This window comes from Protopterus annectens, chromosome 11.part0 (genome assembly GCF_019279795.1).
Source record: "Protopterus annectens isolate FY-2018-M chromosome 11.part0, PAN1.0, whole genome shotgun sequence".
NCBI classification, from domain to species: Eukaryota; Metazoa; Chordata; order Ceratodontiformes; family Protopteridae; genus Protopterus; species Protopterus annectens.
Window position 1 is genome coordinate 1,432,753,083 of NC_056745.1, and position 21,024 is coordinate 1,432,774,106.

A 21,024-nucleotide genomic window follows, 5' to 3' on the forward strand; every position below is an offset into this window, starting at 1 on the left:
TTTGGCAAGAGGAATTTTTCAGTGCAAGGGCACTGACAGAAGGTTATCAATCCCAACTGTCACTGTGGAATACCTACAAAATAATGCACTATTTTATGATCAGAGACTGTGCATTGCTTACTTTCGACTGTTGCTTGAAAATTATTATTTTTACATTTGTTGACTGGGATGATCCGAATGGATACATGCCCATTTTCAGCAGAGGCCCGGGAAAAGCTCCAATCATTCAGATAGTTGTTGTTTGTCTTTCGGCTTTTCCCGGTAAGGGGTCGCCACAGCGGAACTCCGGTCCACTGATTGGCTGTAGATTTTTACGAAACGCTGAGGTGCCACTCAACGCCCAACCTTCAACTAAGGCACGCCCATTTACGCACGCATGTCTTTCGAACGCTACCCAACCGTGGGGAGGACATGCAGACTCCACACAGAAGGCACTCCCAAGCCTAGCCGAGAATCGAACGGGAGAACCTCTTGCTATGAGGTAACAACGCTACCGCCGTACAATCGCGGCATTCATTCAGATAGTAAACAGAGTAAAGTACAACTTGGTATACAATATATAATAGATAACACACAAATAATGGGGAGAGAAACTCCAATCATACAGATAATAAACATGGTAAAGTATAACTTGTAATAGGTAACACACAAATAACAAGACTGAGAAGAGTTAACAGACTGTCATAGTAAAAGGGCATTGCAGAATGTCAAAGTTAAATACAGGACTTTTTTTATGATAAAGCAGAAAAAAAAAGGAAAGAATACAAATTAAGTATTCAGACACAAGGATGTACATGAGAAAAAGCCTGACCAACAGCCTAGGCGAGAAGGAATATCCTAGAAAGAGTGAACTAGAGAAGAATAACCCCCAGACTACCCTGACATAGTGTCAAATGTATGGTAGGATATAAACAAAAGAAATATGGTAAGATGTAAACGAGTAAGGGAGAGGAGTGGGGAGGGGTACAAAGATTGAAAGCATAGAGGGGTAGAGAGTCATATGTAGCACATACTTCTCATAGACAGAGGGGAGGTATATCCTTAACCGAGAAGTTGGGGAGTTAGTCAGGGTTGGTACATGGATATAGTGTGCCAGGTGCTGTTTGAGGCTTTTTTTTTTTAATAGAGAGAGCGAGTGAGGTCATCATTTATGTTGATTTGTTTTCTTTTACATTACTATATAGGTACCCGAGTCACTTGTTTTTGTGATTTAATAAAGGTGTTTATATAAGAAAAATGAGAGACAAAGTAAAAGGGTAGTGGAAGACAAAGATAGGGAGAATTATACTAGTATACTGGAAGATGAGGAAAAAGGATATTTAAGATGGTATGGAAAAGCTTAGGTCTGGCTAATCAAAGGACAAAGAGGTGTTGAATGCAAGTGATCAAATAATAAAGTAGGGCTAATATGGGATCTGCACAGAAAGCAACTTTCAAAACTGCATGGGAAGTTTGCCTTAGACAGAATTAACTTACACAAGATTCAAACTGCTGGAAAAGGAAGGGGCAAATAGTATGAATATGTGCTGGCAGGATATGCAGAAAGCAAAATGGTGACTGGAAATATAAGATTATGTAAGGAGGTAAATGGATCAGAATAGTGAAACTACTGAGGCAGTTTTACTTCTCAGGTACTGAGAGAAAGAGGAAGGGCTGGACTCAAGGGGAACAGGTACAGTTGATGTACATACCAGTGTGGATGAGGTGCGAGATAGTGAGACAAATGTAAGATCAGTTCTGTGGGCATGTACAGACAAAATGTCCATGTAAGGTTGGTTGAGAAAGTGTGAGAAAAACAGATAAGACTGTGCTCTGAATACTATCAAGTATTTATCCAATATGCATGTTACAAAGTTTCTGAAATGCTAAAGGCTTAATAAAAAGACTAAAGTTAAAATGTATTTGTGTTGGATAAATAAAGCACTTTCTCTTTAACCAAAAAAAAAATGAAAGACATAGTTGTGCTAATATAACCTGAAGTGCAAACTTTTTTACGCTTTAAAAGTATAAACTGTTGAGTTAATTCTCCTTGACATGAACAAATTCAGTGGTTTCACCTAGCCAAGAATGTGGTCATCAACTGCAAAACTCTCTCTCCCTTCAAAATATGGATGTGTGAGCCTAAAAGAATAAAAACTAAACTAGATAAGCATGTGCAGCTTTCTGGTTTATAATCATTTTCAATTTTAAATCTCCTTCTTTGTTGCACCTCGTCTGTGGAGCCAATAAACTGCCGAGGAGAATATAATCTTTAATATTAAGATGCCACTTCAGACTTCGGTTGCGAATGAATAGGTGAAACTAGAAATGTACCAAATTTGGTCAGAAGGTTAAAGTACATTTGTATATAATTAAATGCAGCACCATTCTGATCGAACTCTTTACTTGGTGCAAAACGAATATAAACCAGATAACAACACATACTCATCTAGTTTTGTTTTAAAGTCTCTTTGAAATATCACAATATACACATAAGCATAGATTAACAAACACACACAAAATCATAGCACCTTAAGAACAGTAAAAATTATTTCTTTCCACTGGACTGGTATAACAAAAACTGAAGACTTGAGCAAAAACTCCAGAACATGCCACTAACAACAAACCTGTACTTCTCTGTCCTTGGGAATAGTTATCTACATCATGACAGCGCACTTATATGAAGACTGCATGCCTTTTCAAGAACTCAAGTGTTCCTAATCACAGAAGATGCATACTCAAAGTGGACAGTGTCCAACACAAATGATAATATCAATACTCAACAGAAACATTTAAAATGATAATATTCAATTCTATAGCAAAACATGTAAAAATTGGAAAAGGGACTGATGATGATCATAGGAAGTTAGTACGCTAATGGCCCTAGCGCCCTTACAAGCCTAGCCAAGTTCTACCCTTATTTCCACAATCAGCACCTAATGCCCATGTCCAAGAGGGACACAGGTGGAACCCCCGAGGAGAATTTACAGTTACCCATCCAATCGTCCCAACTGCATTTGAAGAAGGCCAATAAGGTGCTCTGTTTGACATGGTGGGCGTCTTTTCCAAATGTGTGGTAACCTCTGGGAGACAAACCTGTCCCTCCAGCAGGTTCTATTAATGTCACATAACAGGTTAAGGTCTTTAGAGCGAGTAACCCGTGTACCATTTAACTTGTGGATATGCAGCATTGCCAATAAAGCAGGGTCAGAGATCGCCTCGGAGTAGTCTGTATGAAACAGAATAAAGTGACAGTGATTTCAGACAATCCACATAGGACAGATGCTGAAGACCTTGAAGTTTCCTTGTGAGGAACCTTTGTGGTTTCTCCAGTTGCTGCTGGTGCTTGGAAAAGTACATACCAAAAGAGGCATTGTACTCAATTACTGGCTTGATGAGGGAAGAGTACAGGCAGGTTATAACTTCTTTTTTTTCTGGAGGCAATGCCCTTACTTATGAGATGAGCAATATAGAATGTCCTTCTTACTACTGTGGTGACATGGTGATCAAAGATAAGATTGCTGTCAACCTGTGTGCCAAGGTCTCTCACCTCTGAGTGAGCACTTAGGGTGTTGCTATTAATATGGCAGTTAGCAGGAACATTGCTCTTACTGAAAGGGATGATAATACAGTTTTTCTGCATTGAGTTTAAGGCCATGACTTTGGCACCAATTATTTGTTTGTGTAAGACCCACTTGCAGGACGTTGACATAATTTTGAAATTCTACGACCACTCCCAGTGTGCAGTCATCAGCAAACTTTGTCAGACACAGACATTTAATTTTTGCTTGCACTTCAAAGAAATAGATTCCAAATAGCAGAGGTCCCAGGACTGATCCCTGTGGAAACCACTAGTTACAGGTCTGCTGTTGGAGGTGGATTCCCCTATTTTAACTATATGTGTTCTATCAGTAGGCCAGTTAGTGACCCATCTAACAATATACGGGTTGATACCTAGCTGGGTGAGTTTGTCAATGATGGCTGAGTTGGGGGACAGTGTCAAAAGCTTTGGCCATGTCTAGGTGGGCTGTATGCACAGATGTCCCCTTGTCCATGGCCTTGGTGATTGTCTCGAAGAAGTCCACCAGGTTTAACAGGCATGATCACCCTTTGACAAATCCAAACTGAGTAGGGTCAAGTGTCTGGAGATTACTTATATCTTTGTTCATAATGTCCATGATGATTCGTTCCATGGCCTTGCAGGTAAGGCTAGTAAGGATAATAGGTCTATAGTTCCTTTGTGCAAGGGAATAACGGTGACTGTTTTCCATTCAGCTGAGATGAAACCAGTGCTTAGACTATGATTGAAAAGAGTACCCAACGGTGTTGCCAATGCTTGTTGGAGCTCAAGTAGGATGCAGCCAGGGATGTTATCAGGTCTCTTAGATGCTGTGTTTTTGGCCTTATAGAGGGCATTTACAACCTGCTCTTTAGAAATACAAGGCAGGGGCAGGTGGCAGGGATGTCATGGGGTATGTGTGGTGGGGACAGAGGTGTGAAGTTTTCACAGAACCTGTTGGCCAAAGTGGTATCATTAAACTACCAGTTCAGCACAAATCTGGGCCTTTTGTAGTTTGCTCTGAAGGACTTCACAAGAAGTCTTATTTGCTTGTTTAAGCTGAGACAGCAATTTCTTCCTCTTATTATAAAGCCCGTCAATGGCAGTTGTTCACCAGGAAGGTTTGCTCTTCCTCCAGGAGCTTGTTTTGGTCCTGTCAGGTACAACCAAGTCAATGCAGTTATACAGATGTTTGTATAAAAGCACTGGTGTAGAACTCAGCATAGTTTCCAATTACATCGGGAGGGTGCAGTGAAGCTATTTATACCATCCCATAAGAGGTCATTATCTGCTTTGGATACATATTTAGTTTAGTTGCTGCTGTGGGGGGGGGGGGCAGATGTGATAGTTACTTCAAATGAGACTGACCTGTGGTTAGAACTCACCAGGGAAGACCTCACAGTGAGGGTGCTACAGTGCTCCCCCATACTGGTAGCACCAGAGCTAAGATACTGGCACCCCTTGTGAAGGTGTCAACCAGCTGGTCCAGAGCATTGGAGTTAACAAAGTCAAGGAACCTTTGCCAAGTGAGTTTGAACACGAGTAATTTACCCAGCCAATGGATGGGTAGTTAAAATTGCCCAAAACCATGGTGTTCAGATGTATCTTGATAGACTCAAGTAGATCCAAATAGGCAGAGTGTGTGTCCTGATTCATGGAGGGGGTCCTGTGGCTGGCAATTACTTGAATAGGTGTCCTACCAACAGTTAAACAGTTGCACCTAAAGCATCTCCAGATAATTCTACTGTTTCAGCAATCTGGAGGTGTATTTATCTTTAATGAATACTGATACACAATCTCCTTTAGTTTTCACACATTCAGTTTGTGGTCTGAATGTGTGGAAGAAGGTGTAACATGGTATAACTGGTGTGCTCTCCACAGCCTTGAACCAGGTTTCTGTGACTGCACAAATGTCTGTGTCTTCCAAGGTAAGGACTGCTTCCAGTAATTGCAGTTTCATGTTAAGACTCCTAGAATTTAGCAGCTTAACCTTGAGGTTGTTTTAGATAGAATTTTTACATCAGGAATTTTGTCCTTGGGATACTGCCTAAAAAAAGGAACTATGGGAGTGGCAAGAGCCTTAGCCAGAAGCCAAAATCCCAGGGGTGAGAGATGAAGACCATCTCTGGCAAAGCATTGAGGTCTGTCAATCATGTCATCCCATGCTAACAGATACTGGATCCCCTTAGAATTACACCAGAAACTAAGCCAATTATTGAAGTCAATCATTTTTTGTTTGCAGTGAGGCATCATCCTAGGCGAAGGTAAAATGCTGCTTAAGGTTAGGAACATACCTGTCTGACACATATAATCTAAAGAGCTCAGTCATGTCTCTCTTCATACAGTCCAGAGAGGTATTTCTCAAGTCGTTCACACCACCATGGACTATGACAGAGTAACAGAAACCCTCAAAAAATATTTAAAAAATAATGATTAGTTAATTATATACAATAATAAGAACCATTTAAATAATAATAATATCAATACTAAGAAAAACATTTGAAACACAAAGCTTGTCTGAACAAACTATCAGTGGTAAATGTCCACAATTCAAATCACAGATATTTTATACTGTCAAAAAGAATAAGACCCTATGGGATAATCACAGCAACATCGAAGAAGCAACCATTCATACATTATAGGCAGACTAAGTGTAACGAGATGTGTAGCGACAATCATCCTAAATGCAATATCATTTCATAATGAGAAGAAATGGAGACCATAGTCAAGAAATACTGGCTACAGACACCAGATTTTCAAATGAGCCAAACGCTTTCAAAGACGGACTCAAAATCATATACAAGTATTTTTGAACATGATATCTGGAAAAGACATGTAAACATATTAAGAAATTTTAAGCGAGTGACTGATTTATAATCAGTTGCAGAATAACAGCGTACAACAAAGATCCACATGACACACAAGATAATGCTCCAGAACCCGTGTCTACCAGCCTCCACCCCACAGCAGAAAACCAATGGAACCAAATCCAAAGGTGTTGTGTATGAAGAGACCCATATAACACAAGAAAGAAAAAACACCAAAAACACTTCAAGGAAAAACACTACTATCAGGACCCCACCCTGTGAAGGATGAAAGACCAAATCACTGAATCACTGACCACAGATCATTCCAGTGAGAGAGACAGATTACCAGTTATGTATTCCAGGGAAGGATAGTAGACAGACCAGAAGCAGGGTGCTCAAAAATCAAGCAGTTATCAATAAATGGCAGTGATGCCTCATCTCCAATGGACAACACCTATACAAAGGGCCTACTCAGGTCTCTACTGCTAGCTAAATGAGACCACTGCTACATCACCCCGAGTACGTGTGGAGAATCCAATGAGGCTAGAGATATAAGAAAGGAAGAATGTAATGTGTGATTAAGGAAAAGAACAAATGGTAGCAAAAATGAGTATTGAAAATGATGTATTGTGAGGGTGCTACACATGGCAATGCCTTTCACACAGAATTAAGTGAAGGTTAAGTATTATTCATGCACAAGTACTAAAACACCCGAGGGTTAAAAGGATTTTGGCTTAGAGATAATACTAGCAAGAGCATCTGAGAAACATAACATCTGACTGCACTTTTCCATTGTTCTGTGTAAAATAGAGAAAAGAAGAAACGGAGCATATGGACTAGTTAATATAAATGCGCGTGTGTATATATAGTACATACTGGCAGAAGATGTAACTTGGGCAGCACTACTAGAAATAAAGCAATGAATCACAGCTTGGGATTCCACACACTTAGTTACTTGTATTTGTTTTCCAGGGTAGAGCACACTTCTCCATGGACCTTTTTCTGACTCAGCTCAGGAGCAGTGTCTGGTTAAGTGAGGTGCTCAAGGGCAAACAGTCAATGTGCTTAAGTGTCTGACGTCTACGTTTAGTGAAAAAAAAACTCTAGGCCTAAGAGTCTTTGAGGAACTTGATGCCCTGAATTCTGTGTTGGAACTTGTAAGTACCCATGACATCATCCAGTTCCTGCTTGAAGCTTGATGGAATGGTTTGATGGGATTGATGGCTTAAGTTCAACAGGGTAAGCATATTCCACATGCATAGGAGGCTTTATGCTGTAAACCAGTCTCATTTTACGGTACAATTTATCAATTTTGTTTATGGAAACACAGCTTTTTCTGGTCACCAGAATCACATTCAAAGCAAAGGGTTTTCAAATCGTAAAGTGATCCTTTAGTACTCTGCATGCGAGACACAAATTTCCTCTAAGAAAGCAGTAAGAGACAAAGAAGACAGCATTGCCTCATAGTCTTTGATTATAACTCAAGCTTTAAAGCATTTTGATCCTTCTGGTGAGAAATCTTTGTATCTTCTCCAACTGCACCACACAGCATGGACTCCATATGCTTTGTAAACAAAAACATCTGTATGGACATCAAATGAAAGGTCAACGTCTACAATAACTCCAGGTATTATACTATTTTGTCATCTTTTAGCTCTACCTCATGAATAGTATATAAAGCTTTTTTTTTGGTGGGGGGGTAGTAAGGAAATGTCAAACACTGAAACTGAAGGCAGGGTCATTTCTACTGTTATATTCAAGCTTAATGACAAGAAACACTTGAAGTGGGGTGAGAATGTTATAAATTTTGCTGTCATTTGCATATCTGGTCAGCCATACAATGGAGTCAGTTCTGATGTATGAAAAAAAGGGTATCCCCAGACCAAAGCTCTGAAGGATTCTATTTGTAATAAAGAATGTTGAGCATATGTCTCCTCTTATTTTTACCCTCTATGCAAAAACCATGTAACCAACTGTGGACCCAAGTTATTACAGTTTTTTTTTTAACATTTAGAGCCCATAAACACAAATCTTCAACCAGGGTGGCTGTCACACTCTCTAGGAAATGTATTTTTCTCTAGGTTAAGCATGCATGTTCTACCCTTGGCAAAACCATATTAATTATGTCATGAAGACTCTAATAAATCACTCATAGTGTACATTATATACAGAAGAAAATAAGATACATGAGTGTTATTAGCAAGCCACAGTAGGAATGTAATAAGAAAATATATTCAACATATCTTCAATATTAAGTCTCCCGTATTTGCCTAAACAAGTTCCAAGATGATCTTCTTCATCACCTTGCAAAACACGTTTGTGAGGCTGATCAATCTATAATTACAGGGGTCTGTGAAAGGGCCTACCTTTCGGATTGGGAATAAATAGTACATTTCAAGAAATGGCAGACAAACCCAGTTTTACTGCTCTATTAACATTGTCTACAAGGTGCATACTACACTATTTTTGTCCTAACATATTCAGCTTCCTGGAATCTCTTCTGGCACCATAGAACTGCTATTTTTGATTTAACTGAGGAAAGAGATGCCCACTTGAGATGGGTATGATTATGTTGTAGGGAAGAAGAATGAATGGGTTTCCCCTTTCCGACCTAATATTTGCTCCAAATCTGTACCGTAGACTGCTATATCTGACAGCACACCTATGGTGATACCACATTGCTGCAGCACATTCTTCCTTTCCTTCAGTTTTCAGATGTAGAATATCTTAGTACCGTTACCCATCTTTTCTTGTCAATTTTTACTGATTTTAACATATACACATTATATACAGAAAAGAAGATGACATTTCAGTTATGCTTAACAGCAAGCTAGAGTAACAACGTAAGAAGAAAATAGATTAAACATATCTTTAACATTAATGTTCATATTTTGATATTAATAATTTTAACTTAACCCAGCAGCTTATCTTTGCAGTATTATTTAAGTTATGTTGCCACATTAAACTCAAGAAACATTTAAACAAGGGAACTGCATCTGGTTTCCACTTTCTAGCAATTGCAAGAAGTCCATCCCCAAAACATTACATACCGATTATTACTTACAACAGTTGGAACAAGTTGTTGCTCTTGTAAGAATACTATTATCCATACACATTCCCTTAAAAAAAATCACCAGGTTTCTCAGGCGATATTGTAGTTGAGGGCCTCACCAGATGCGCAGTAGCAAGCCTCGCCCAAAACCCACCCCCCTGATATGTCATTCATGATTATGCATTCCCTCCGAATGTACAACTGAAGAAAAAGTGCACTGACATTGTAATATGACAGTAAATATAACAGTAAACTGTTTACCAACATCTGTAATTGACAAGTTTTATTGCACTAATAATATATACTATAATCAGCAAAGAAACGAAACAGTCAAAACACATGTCATCAGGCTTTTTACAGTGTAGCATTATAGTTCTCTTTGTCAGAGTCGGAATGCGATGGTTCACTGTCCCAATTAATGTCCAAACTGACTCTTTTTTTTTTTTTTGGTGTAGGTGTCACAGCTGACAATTCCTCAGTATCACTGGCAGGACCTTTTACTAAGAACAGCTTTCCTGGGTGATACTGTATTAACCGTTTGTGTACATTTAATATTTTCATATCATGTATGCATGAGCAAAGTAAATATGCAGACCGAGTTGTTACTCAGTTTGCGACACGCCCACTTCTGCGAAACAAACTGGTGAGGCCTTCAACTACAATATCGCCATTTCTCACAGTCTATATATATGTGACTGTAATCAACCTTATTTTATTAAACCTCCATCATTTTGAGATCAATGATTTACTAAATTTAGATATCTTAAAAGGTGTAATAAAAGTTCTATGCTCATAATTAATTCCACATTAAAAAAATCTCCAATATAGGGTTAAAGATGTTAAACAGATAGACCTTAATATCAACATGTTATGTTTCCTCTAATAACTCTTTCACTCATACTGATTTAATAACCTCAATCCGAATTGCTACTGTTGTTTACAATTATCTTCTATAATTTGGAATGGACCCCCACCTCAGATGTGATTTCACCTTGAATAACAATTACTAAGTATTCCTGAATTTTAGGGACTGTATTTTTCTCATCTTCACTTAAAATGCACATATAATCTAGATGTTTCATATAGATTAGAGATTCACTCCATCAGGGAGAAATCAAAGTGTTGCATTAACTCCAAATGTTATTCCTTGACGTAAGTAAACCTTTACCTAAGTAGTCTTATCACAATACAATATCATAAAGTGTATTGGTATTAGCAAAGCACTGACTTTCTAAAAACCCAGTTATGAAAGCTATAGGAAATGTTAAAAATTCCATTTTTTTTTATTTAAAAGGATTCTATAATTATAATTTCTAAAAAAAAAATAATGCTAAAGTAAAATAAATTGAATCTAGTATCAGTGATGTGTTTTTAACAACCACAAGAACACATTATCCACAATTTCAAGCTTATTAGATTTATTAAACGTATATGAATTGAGAACTACCTGCTCAAGTACACTTTTCCAATGATCTGTGTAATAAGGATCTGACCATAGAACAATCATACTAAAAATTAATGCTCATGAATAGGACTCTAAATATGAGAAACCTATTACACCATGTTCCCAAAGCCGTATCTGTTTTTATGTGCAGTTCTTGGTCCTACTGGATACCAAAAAATGAAATCAGTAATTTTCCTAACTTTTTAATTAATATTTTCTCTGGGAGTAATGTTGCAAAATATAACACAGAGTATTTTCAGTAGAATAATAATTTTAATAAGTTTAATAATCAGTCATTCCTCAAAAGTAAAAAATTCACATTCCATTGTTCAATCTGTGACTTTATTTCTACACTATATTTTAAAGTTAATGTTCGTAATTTTCTCAGGTATTAAAGTATTAACTCCTAAATATTTAATTACTTGTTTCTCCCAATTATACATATATTTATTTTTCAGTACAAGGTTAACTTGCTGGTTTATTAAAATGATTTCTGACTTATTATGATTAACTTTCATCGATAAAACAACCTTAAATAGTTCACTCACCCTATTTATCTCATCAAATGAGTTAGTAATATCTTCTAAAGACAATAAAACATCATCTGCAAAGAATTGTATTTTAGGTTGAAATTTTTTACTAATACTGAAGCCTTCCACATTTTACCCTAACACTATTAGCAAATGGCTCTATGACAAGGTAAATAACAAAGGGGACAACTGGCAACCTTGCCTTGTTCCCCTATTAAACTTAAATGCTTAAGAGATAAACAAGTTTTTGAATATACGTTTTTAATCAATTCAACAAATTCTTCAAGAAACTTGAACGCCAGAGTTTTAAATAAGAAATTCCATTCACTTAGACTGAAAGCTATTTCAATATCCAGGTCAATTAAAGCTATTTTTCTTACAATTTTTGGCTAGATATAATATTGTAATTACCTTCCTAATGTTGTCATAAGTTTGTCATAAGTTTGTCTATTTACTGTCTATTTATATTAGATCCTATTTGGTCTTCGTTGATAATTAAATAAATGATGTCTTTTCATTTTGTAGCCAACTCATTTTCCTTTCCTTGTTTAAGGGTAAGAGAGATTACGGCATATTTCCTTAAAGCATAAACTAGCTTTGAATTATGAATTAACTCAAATGTTTTCACCTAATGATACAAAATATTACCTTCTAAAGTAATTGTAAATTTCTGTACTAAACTAACACCAGAGCCTTATCAGCCTTACTTGATTGTTCCTTAAGTTCCTTTAAGTACATAAATGTGAAAAATTTTGCTATGTGATATTTTTAACTTGATGGTAATACCTTTCTTCAAGTATTTGTCAATAATACCATCACCTTCTACAGATATATTAATGTTGTTATTTGACTCTTGAACATTTTTAATTTTAGAGGGCCTTTTGTCTGCATCTGATGTACTTTTCTTGGTTGGTTTTACTATGTTATTGAGATCTTCTACTAATTTTACTTCTAGAAGATAACCTATGTATATTTTTAAGAGATGTTGCATAGCTGTGTAATTTAATTTTTTGTATAACAGTTTCAATCATATGACATAAAATGCTCTGAGTATTTTGCAGTTAATGACTCTAACTTCTGCATTATCAGCTTACTTACTCTGCTATTCCAGTTTAGCATTATGCATTTTTTTCCTTGCATATAAAAATATTTCTTTATTCCATTCTCTGTTTTTTATGAGACCAGTTTCTCATTTACTCCATAATTTGCATTTAAAGAGTATCATGATATAACGTTAATTACCATTTCATTATCATCAAACATAAGATGATTTTCAATTTGTTCCAAAAGGTGATTTTTAAAATATTTAAACTTTATCATACAAGTCAGAATTTTACATACTAATTAAAAGTTCCTGTGATCCATTGTTAAATCTATGTATAAAGCTTTGTAATCTGACAACAGACTAGAAATAAAGTGTAAAGAAAATGGAAAGTTTTTCTGAAGTCACTACTAACTCTTTTACACTGTCACCTATACTATACTATTTATGACTTATAAACTCAGCTTCCTGGAATCACTTCTGGTCCCATAGAACAGGTATTCCTACCCTGAAAAAGCTATGCTTCTTTCTAACTTCTTTAAGGTGTTCTTAGATAGAGTTGACGTCATCTTTATTAAGATGGCCGTGTTAAAGTTTGAAGACTTTATATATTCTTTTTCTTTGGTTTAATAATTTGCTGATATTGTAACTCCACTGTTTACGACTACTGTATAATTTTCCACTACACTTACACCTCCCAAAGATACATTCGTTATAAATGGTTATGAATGATTCACCAAAAGACTGGGAGGTGGGAAATAATATATGGTGTCAGTTAACTGAAATAAAATTATTTTACTCAAGGCACAATGCCTGCCATTTGAAAAATATTTAAAAATGGCATAATTTTATTAGGTTTTGTTTCATGCTCATGTTTATGAGGAATGTCATGCTACTGTGGCTATAGTGAAAAGTCAGTGAGGCCTGGTATGTTCCCCATATCCTTTCCCCAAAAATACAGACACACATACAGACATACACACATTCTCTGCTGCTTTGAAATGTGGCAGTTAGCCAGTTACAACAGCCTACTATCATCCGGCAGACAAAATTGGCATTCACTAGTTGAGCAATTATTTAAATTGTTTATGTTGTTACCAGTGTAATGTAACAACCATATACTAACCACATTTTTGTATATGCTAAACCAGCCATATGTTAAATAGCACTTCGATTCTCATACATCTAAGAACTGTGCTCTCATACATCTAAGAACTGTGCAATATGGCTGTTTTTTTTTTTTTTTTTTGCAGGATCACCCTACTACCTCAGCAAAAAAAAAAATACAATAAATAAATAAAGACAAGTTTGTTTTTGTTTAGTGGGAAAGTCTGACTAAGCAAGGCCAATTTTCAGCTGAGGCCCAGGCAGAAAGGCTCCAGTTAATTAAATCTTCATTTAAACTAGCTGGAAGACTTTTGTATGGCTTCATACTGAAATGTGAAGAAATGCAGAAATAATGGTGAAGAACATTGCAAAATCTCACGCTCACACTAAATGGAGTAAAAGCAACCACACCATATGCTCTATCTACTAAAATTACCAGTATTGTTGCATAAATCTACTACATCTAGTGTTCATTTGCAAGGACTCACAACTTTATTACTCCCTACCATAAAAAGCATAAAGTTTACCATACCAGGTTGAACACAACCGGTCTCCTTATTCAACAGCAATATGCACACAATTCCCAACCATTCATTCATATGACATTACACTGATAAGTTATCAAGAAGTAGTAGCGATAATTGCTAGCAAAGAGCAAACAGAATGCATAATTATGAATACATAAACATGCAAGAATGGCAGCATATGCGCAATAAACGACAGAAGGTGATTAAGGTGACAGAAGGTGACAGGAATCAAGGCACAGACAGCCACTGACAAGCAGACAGGATTTTGATGCTAACTATGGAGTACAAGTGAAGGTGAGGAACAAGCCACAGGTGGCAGTGTTAAACAGAATTACATATGCTTCAAATTAAGATGCAACCTTCATTCCCACATGTTAGCACATTTAGTATACCTGTTCTCTTTATCCACTTGGTTGATATCACTTTTCTTAGCAAGTTGTTTCACCTTAGACAAATCCCCAGATGATGACGCCTTATGAAGCTTGCTAAGACCTTTATCCTTCATTGCATATCTTCCCGATGCCAGGCTTCCAGTCTCGGAGACACCAGAAGCAGATCCCCTCTTTTTCTTAGCAAAGTCAATTAACTTCTTCATCTTGAAAATAAGGCACAAGGAAAAACACTACAGACGTGAAGCATCAGTAACAGACAGCGAAGTGGCAAAAAATACAAACGTGCACAAATCAACAAACTTGCTGCCAACAGGCATAATTGCTGTGTTCTTAAAGATGATAGGAAAATCCTACTCCGCCATCATAAGGGAGTTGAAATTATGAAAAAATATTGTTTAGATGCAAACATCGTAAACATACTCCCCGTAAGACTGGTACCCAGTATTATTTACCTAGAAGCGGCTTGTAACTAACCAACGCTTCAGTGTGCGTGCTCCGCCTATTGTTTTTTTTCTATTGGCCAAGGTATTGCCTACCAGCTACGTTTAAGGAGGTGTTTGTCGTGGTACGTAACTTCCGAGATCTCGTTTATGCAGAGATTGATTGGAGAGCGTGCTTACAGTTAGGCTGTTGTTTTGTGTGTTATTTGTAGTACTTGTTTGTGTTGGTAATGTAATGTAAGTTAGTTTTAAATGTATTTTCAGTAATTCTAAGAACGCTGGTCGGGTGACGTTTGCGGTTTTTATAACAGTGTATGTGTAAATATACTTCCCAGGTTAAGGTTATAATATTATAAATCGCAAACTGCGTATGCAAAGTAAAATTACCCTAATAAATTAAGTAAAGTTGAGGGCGAAGGCCCCTGTGGTTATCCCGACTACACCTCTCAACTGTCTAGATTTTGTACTCATATTTTTGGTCTGTTTCTCATAAAATTTGTGGTTTTCTAATTCACTATATAATGACAAGCATTTGTTAAGAAAATGCAAGGTAACATAAAGCCTTTCATTCTAGCAACTTTCTGCGTTTATAAGAGCAATATTTAAATGTATCCCTATTTTGGGGCTTTATTCCCCCATTATTTTTTGGCTTTGTCCATTTTGTTTTGTTCTAAGTGGTTGAGAGGTATAACCCCCGACTTTTTGTTTCTGTATGAGGCTTGAGGGCGCCTTATTCTCGTCGAAATCGGAGCTAATGGATTTGCATTCCTAATTACCATTTATTTGTATACTTTTGTTGACCGGTGTAAAACACTGATCCTAATGGACATATTTAAGCTTAGCCCGAGGTTTTACAGCCAAAAGCGCGAAGCAAGCCAAGTGTACAGGCATTTCATTATTATACACAACAGTGCCAAAAACAGCATTGAAGAAACGGTGTCTATGATTATAGTACAAAGTCGATAAGGTGCACAACTTACAAGCAAGTTTGAGAAGGTAGCTTGGCTTTAGACATGATTACGAATCCGATGACCAGCTTTGACCTCTCGTGTTTGGCAGGTGTGCTCACCGAGTGGGTGTAACTGTAGTTTACACGCGGACATGTTTGTCAACATTTAATTGTCAACATAACAGGTACTAAACGACACGAGATAAAGTATAAGTTAACAAGTAAGGAGTGGAACTGCTTCTGGTCCTCTCAACCTCTTAAAGGTCTGGACGAAGCCCCCCCCCCAAAAAAAAAGTGGGGACAATTTTGCTATTACTCGTTAAAACCTAGAAAGTTGATAGGATGACAAGTTTTGCATTAGCTTGCATTTTATGAGCGCCATTGACTTGTCTGTCATTATTTATGACTTCATTTTTCAAAGATTTGCCAGAAAATGACAAATTTCATAAGGAAGAGGCCAAAATAGGAAGCAAAAATCCTGACATTTTGTGAAAATCTAGATAGTTGGGAGATATGATTCCTCCATAATCAATTTTAAGGGCTGTACATTACCAAATTAAGAGACTAAAGGCCTGGTCTGATCCTTGTAATGCGATTCCTCCGTCCATACACAAACTATCCCTGTCACATCAAAAGTAATGCAGTATTCTCCAGACAATTTGCTGGAAAAGCTGGCTGATCTTTTTGGAGATGTGTACACTTTGTTAAAAATAATTTAAGCACAGCAATTCCATTGCCCGAGGCGCCTTGGGATTTTAAATTTTGCGCTGTGAGTTTTTTTCTCAATGTTTAGATCCACGTATTTGATTAATCCGTCACCTCTTTATTTTTTAAGAATACCAATTTTATGGTCATGTATCTGCCAGTCCATATCATAACAATTGTTGCATGCACACCTGAAAAGTAATCTGGATTTTTTAATGCACCCTTTTACTTTTGAAAGTATACTGTTGCTCAAATATGATATTGTCTTGCTCAGACTGTCACACTGATATTTTCTACCCTGTGAAGAGGCATTTGACTTCCACTAGCTACAAAGAGGTAAACTGGCCTACTAATAAAATAGATAATATGGAACATAAGGTTAATTCGTCTCCTTATCACATATACAGATGTTTACTTGAAATAATCAAGAGGTTGTCTTAGTATACTATTCTTTAAATTTGCAAGAAAATGTACATATCCGTTAACTGGTATCCTGAATTTGACCTAATACTTGAATAGTAAATTGTACTTTCTAGACTTGTGTAGAATGGGCAGATTGCTTAATTGTTTTTATGTAGTCACAGAAGTCGCAAAAGTAAAACTGGTAGCATTTTAATGTAACTTTGGCAAATCTGATGGTTTGCATTAACAGTGTGGCTTATCTTGTATACACTAGTACTTGCAAAGCACAGATGATGGTTTGACACTATATTAATGTCAGCATTAAAAGTTTGATGCTTCTATTACATTTTCCACAGTTGTACAGATATTTTGAAAAATGAATAGTGCTTGTGTGGATAGACAGCAAACTAGGGAAAATGTAAATCTTAACATTTTTCTTTCCATAATGATTGCTTATTGTTGTTCACTCTTTACTGAGGAAATGCAAGACAGCCTTTCTTTACTTATGAAGTTATACCATGACAGGTTTTGCTGTGTCCCAAAACTCAACTGTGCAAAGAATTGCTCTATTTACTTCAGTGGTAGGAGAGTAGTAGTTTGGAGGAAAAGTACATGTTTTGTGAAAGCACCATGTACAGCCAGCTAGAATGTAAAAGAAGAATTTGGAAAATTACATGCAAGGGTGGTGTACCTGCCAGTTAGAAGATGTCTGTAGTGTTGTGAGGGCACTGGAACACCCAACAAATTACCTCAAGGAAGCCCGGACTTCTGTAAAGTAGGGTACCAGAAATAAGGTGAGTAGGAAAATAGTGGACTCCCAGAAGGCAGATTTGAAATGGAGTATGAGTTTGCTTTTTTCATACAGCAAAAAGTTGTTTCGTACTGGGGCGGGGGGGCTGGAGTTTCAGCTCCAGCAGCATGCTTGTTAATTCATGCTTGAGCACACATTAGTTTAAAAAAAAAAAAACTCCGATTCTTGACCCCACATGCAAAAAAGTATTGTTTGTAGGGATGTAGCCATCCTCCCACCTAGTATGTGCAGACTGGAATGGATGGAAGTTTTTATTTCATGAGCTGTATATGGACAGAGCGAAAATCAGAGACAGTCGGACTTTTCTGTGAGTAACTCTTGATTGGGCTGCCTAGTCAGTGTGTACATTACTGAATGTTACTATTCATTTGTTGTGTAATTGCCTTTATGCCCACAAGCCATCTCTGATATTAATTTTGTGTAGAAAAGAAAACTGTCCCAGATGTGTCTAGCTTGTGTAACGTAACACAAATCCAAACAAAAACACAAGAAAAAGTGGAGTCGCTGAATCCTTTGCATGAACCTTTAATACCACAGGTTAAGCGCTTGAATAGGTCCAGTGGGATCAGTGTTCTACCCTGATCAAAAAATTCAAAATAAAATAAATTTTGCAAATGTGCCTTGATTAAAAAAGTTGTGGTGAAACTATAGGCAATTAGAAATGAGCCTGGATTTTCAAGTTTAAAGACGTCCCCTATCCATCTCTTCAGTGATATCGCTTAAAATTATATGCCTCATTTTTTAATCTAGCATGCTAATGATTCTGTTTAGAAAAACAAGCTGCTATTTTAGCTTTTTCTGCCACTTGTATTGCATACAATGTGGTATTCCAAAAAAGGATGTTGAAAATTGAGACAGATATAATGAAGTATATTTATGTGAACTATATTCTTACTCTAGTACCGAGTCCCAGCTCCCTCTGAAATGAGTATACTGAAGCTACATATCTAATTTACTGAGCTGTGAAGCATAGTCATTGGGCATGGGTTTTTGAGGAGTGGTGAGATGACAATATCAAACTAGAAGAATGCAGCTTAAGATGGGAGCTGGCTGTTGGTTTTACAGCATCCTTATCAACCTGAACCCCCCTTCCCCCAATAATAAGATTATGCATCACCAGGGATGAAACAGCACTTGGGAGGATGGTGTAGGAATGAACATTGTACTAAATTCCCTCTCTGTATAGTCTTCAATTTACAAAGTAGATTACTGGCATTCTTAGTCTAATCACAACACAATGCTTTCCTTGCAAAATATGTAATGCAGGCAGTTTAACAAACTCCTGGTACTTGTATCAAACTCGTTTTTCTGTTACTGTCTGCCACTAGTGTTATCTGAGCTAAATGATGAATACTTGTACTGCGTTTTGATTAACATTTTATTTTATTCCCCCTGGTACATCTCTTGAGTGTGTACCAGTGGGTGTGGCTTGATCATTTAAAAAAAAGAATTATTAATGCAAATATGAACAAGCAATATTTGACGCCTAGAGGTGCAGTAGGCAGTAACTGCAGAAACGCCTGGAAGCGTACTTTACTGCAATGAATTAATTGGGGAGGAGCACATATCACAGTGAGCCATTTTAGACAGACAGCAGTACACTGTATATAATGAAAAGGATAATTACGTTCTAAAACAAGTAAAAATATACAGCTTAGTTTGCATATAATCAAGCTAGACGTGCATTGTTTATAGATGTCTATAAAAAGTAGTGAGAGAATGTTTTTTGTCACTGAAAGGCAAGCAGCTTGGAAAATAGGAAAGAGAGTTGAAGGAGGTCGGTATCCTCTCATCTCGTTTTAAGAATATGAGTGGAGGTTGTAAAATGAGGATGGTAGGAAGACAGAACAGGAAGGAGGGTTATGCATGGGAGGAGGTGGGAGTGAAGTTGCTCCACATAGTAAATGTGAGTTTTGATGACTTAGTTCAACAAGCATGCTTTTGACGGATGAGGTTAATCCCCTTCCATACATTAAAAATTGTCATAAAAATGGTATGCTGAGCAATGTTCAGGCAATAATCCTTGATCAAGTGAACTAACAGCATAAACCCATTTAGAGCTCATTATGTGCATATGCTTTAGTGCTGTGCATTTAGCTGTATTTGAATATCTATTCATTAGATTTGGAGAATAACAGCGGAGTTAATTTCATTTCACTTGTGATTTGCAAGCCCTTCTGATGGTAATGAATGTTTTGAAGAGTTTAACCTGGAGAAATTGGGAAGGGCCTTCCATTTTACAACTTGGTAATGTGGCACATAGGGATAATAGCCCTGTCTGTGATCTAAATGAACCTTGTTCATTTACCATTATTAATGCTGCGGGGAGGGGTGACAATGTAGTCGATGCTGGCTCGTCTGTCCTTTGGATAGAGAGGTCTTTTGGCTCACCACATTGGCAAGAATTACAAGAATGTAAGTGTACCATATGTGGGAACCAGCTTAGCAAGCCCACACTGCGCAGCAGTGCACAACACAGGCAGAGGACCGTCACATGTGGTAGCACACGTGCTGCTTGTAAGCAGTACTAATGGAGCTCACAAACCACTGCCTGCAGGGAGTTAGGTTTGGAGGAAGGATTCTGCACAATTGGCAGACCATCTTACAGTTTAACACATGACTCTTGCCTTTGAGGGAAATGTGTAGCCTGTTTAGATTCTCCAGACAAGGCAGACCATAGAGTCATTGACCTGCTCGGCAGAGTGTGACTCTCACCCGAAAGGATGAGTGAATTGGGTACAAAAAAAAGAAAAGGGCTTGTGTGTTCCTATGCTTAACAAATTATGTATTAGACACTGCTGCTAGAATTAAGGACAAAGAACTTATGGGAATTGTGAGGCACCGAGTGACAGTCCCAAAATAGAAAGGAGCAGAACAATGTTTCCCAGCCACTTTTCACTGGTAGCAACTCTAGTATATGCTTTGGGTGTGTGTAAAAAGGAACAAGATAAGAATCCTCATTTTTCTCATCATGTCGTACTTTTCATGGTGAGATGAAATTTGCTTGGGTTGTAGAAAGTGCTTGCTTTCATTAGATCACTCTGTGACCTTGAGTATTTTCTATAAAGTGTACAGATCTTAAGCTCTAGGTGTTTAGAGGAATTACAAGTAGATCTGCAACATGTACGTCATGATAAACAGCTTATTATACAATGACCCCCCCATTAATATTCCAACACGTGCACGCTGATTGGTTAGCATGCACGTTGTAAATCAGAGTTATAGTAATGGAAAAAGGTCCGGTCGCCTGGACTTTTTCCATTAGTATAACTTTTTTT

The 21,024-nt window shown here is 37.2% G+C and overlaps 1 protein-coding gene across 7 annotated transcripts in view; it reads right to left on the reverse strand.

The window, feature by feature from the left end:
- The window catches only part of LOC122815888 (ankyrin repeat domain-containing protein 26-like), a 2,190,206-nt gene extending 2,175,284 nt beyond the window's left edge, over nt 1-14,922 (reverse strand). For 3 of the 7 annotated variants that reach the window (XM_044088730.1, XM_044088728.1, XM_044088732.1), the window contains exon 1: nt 14,440-14,922. In XM_044088730.1, coding sequence (XP_043944665.1) covers nt 14,440-14,642 — 203 coding nt within the window. In that variant the 5' untranslated portion in view covers nt 14,643-14,922. The remainder of the gene's footprint in view (nt 1-14,439) is intronic. The other 4 variants (XM_044088731.1, XM_044088729.1, XM_044088727.1 and 1 more) reach the window with 2 other exon arrangements.
- Nucleotides 14,923-21,024: the final 6,102 nt, after the last annotated feature.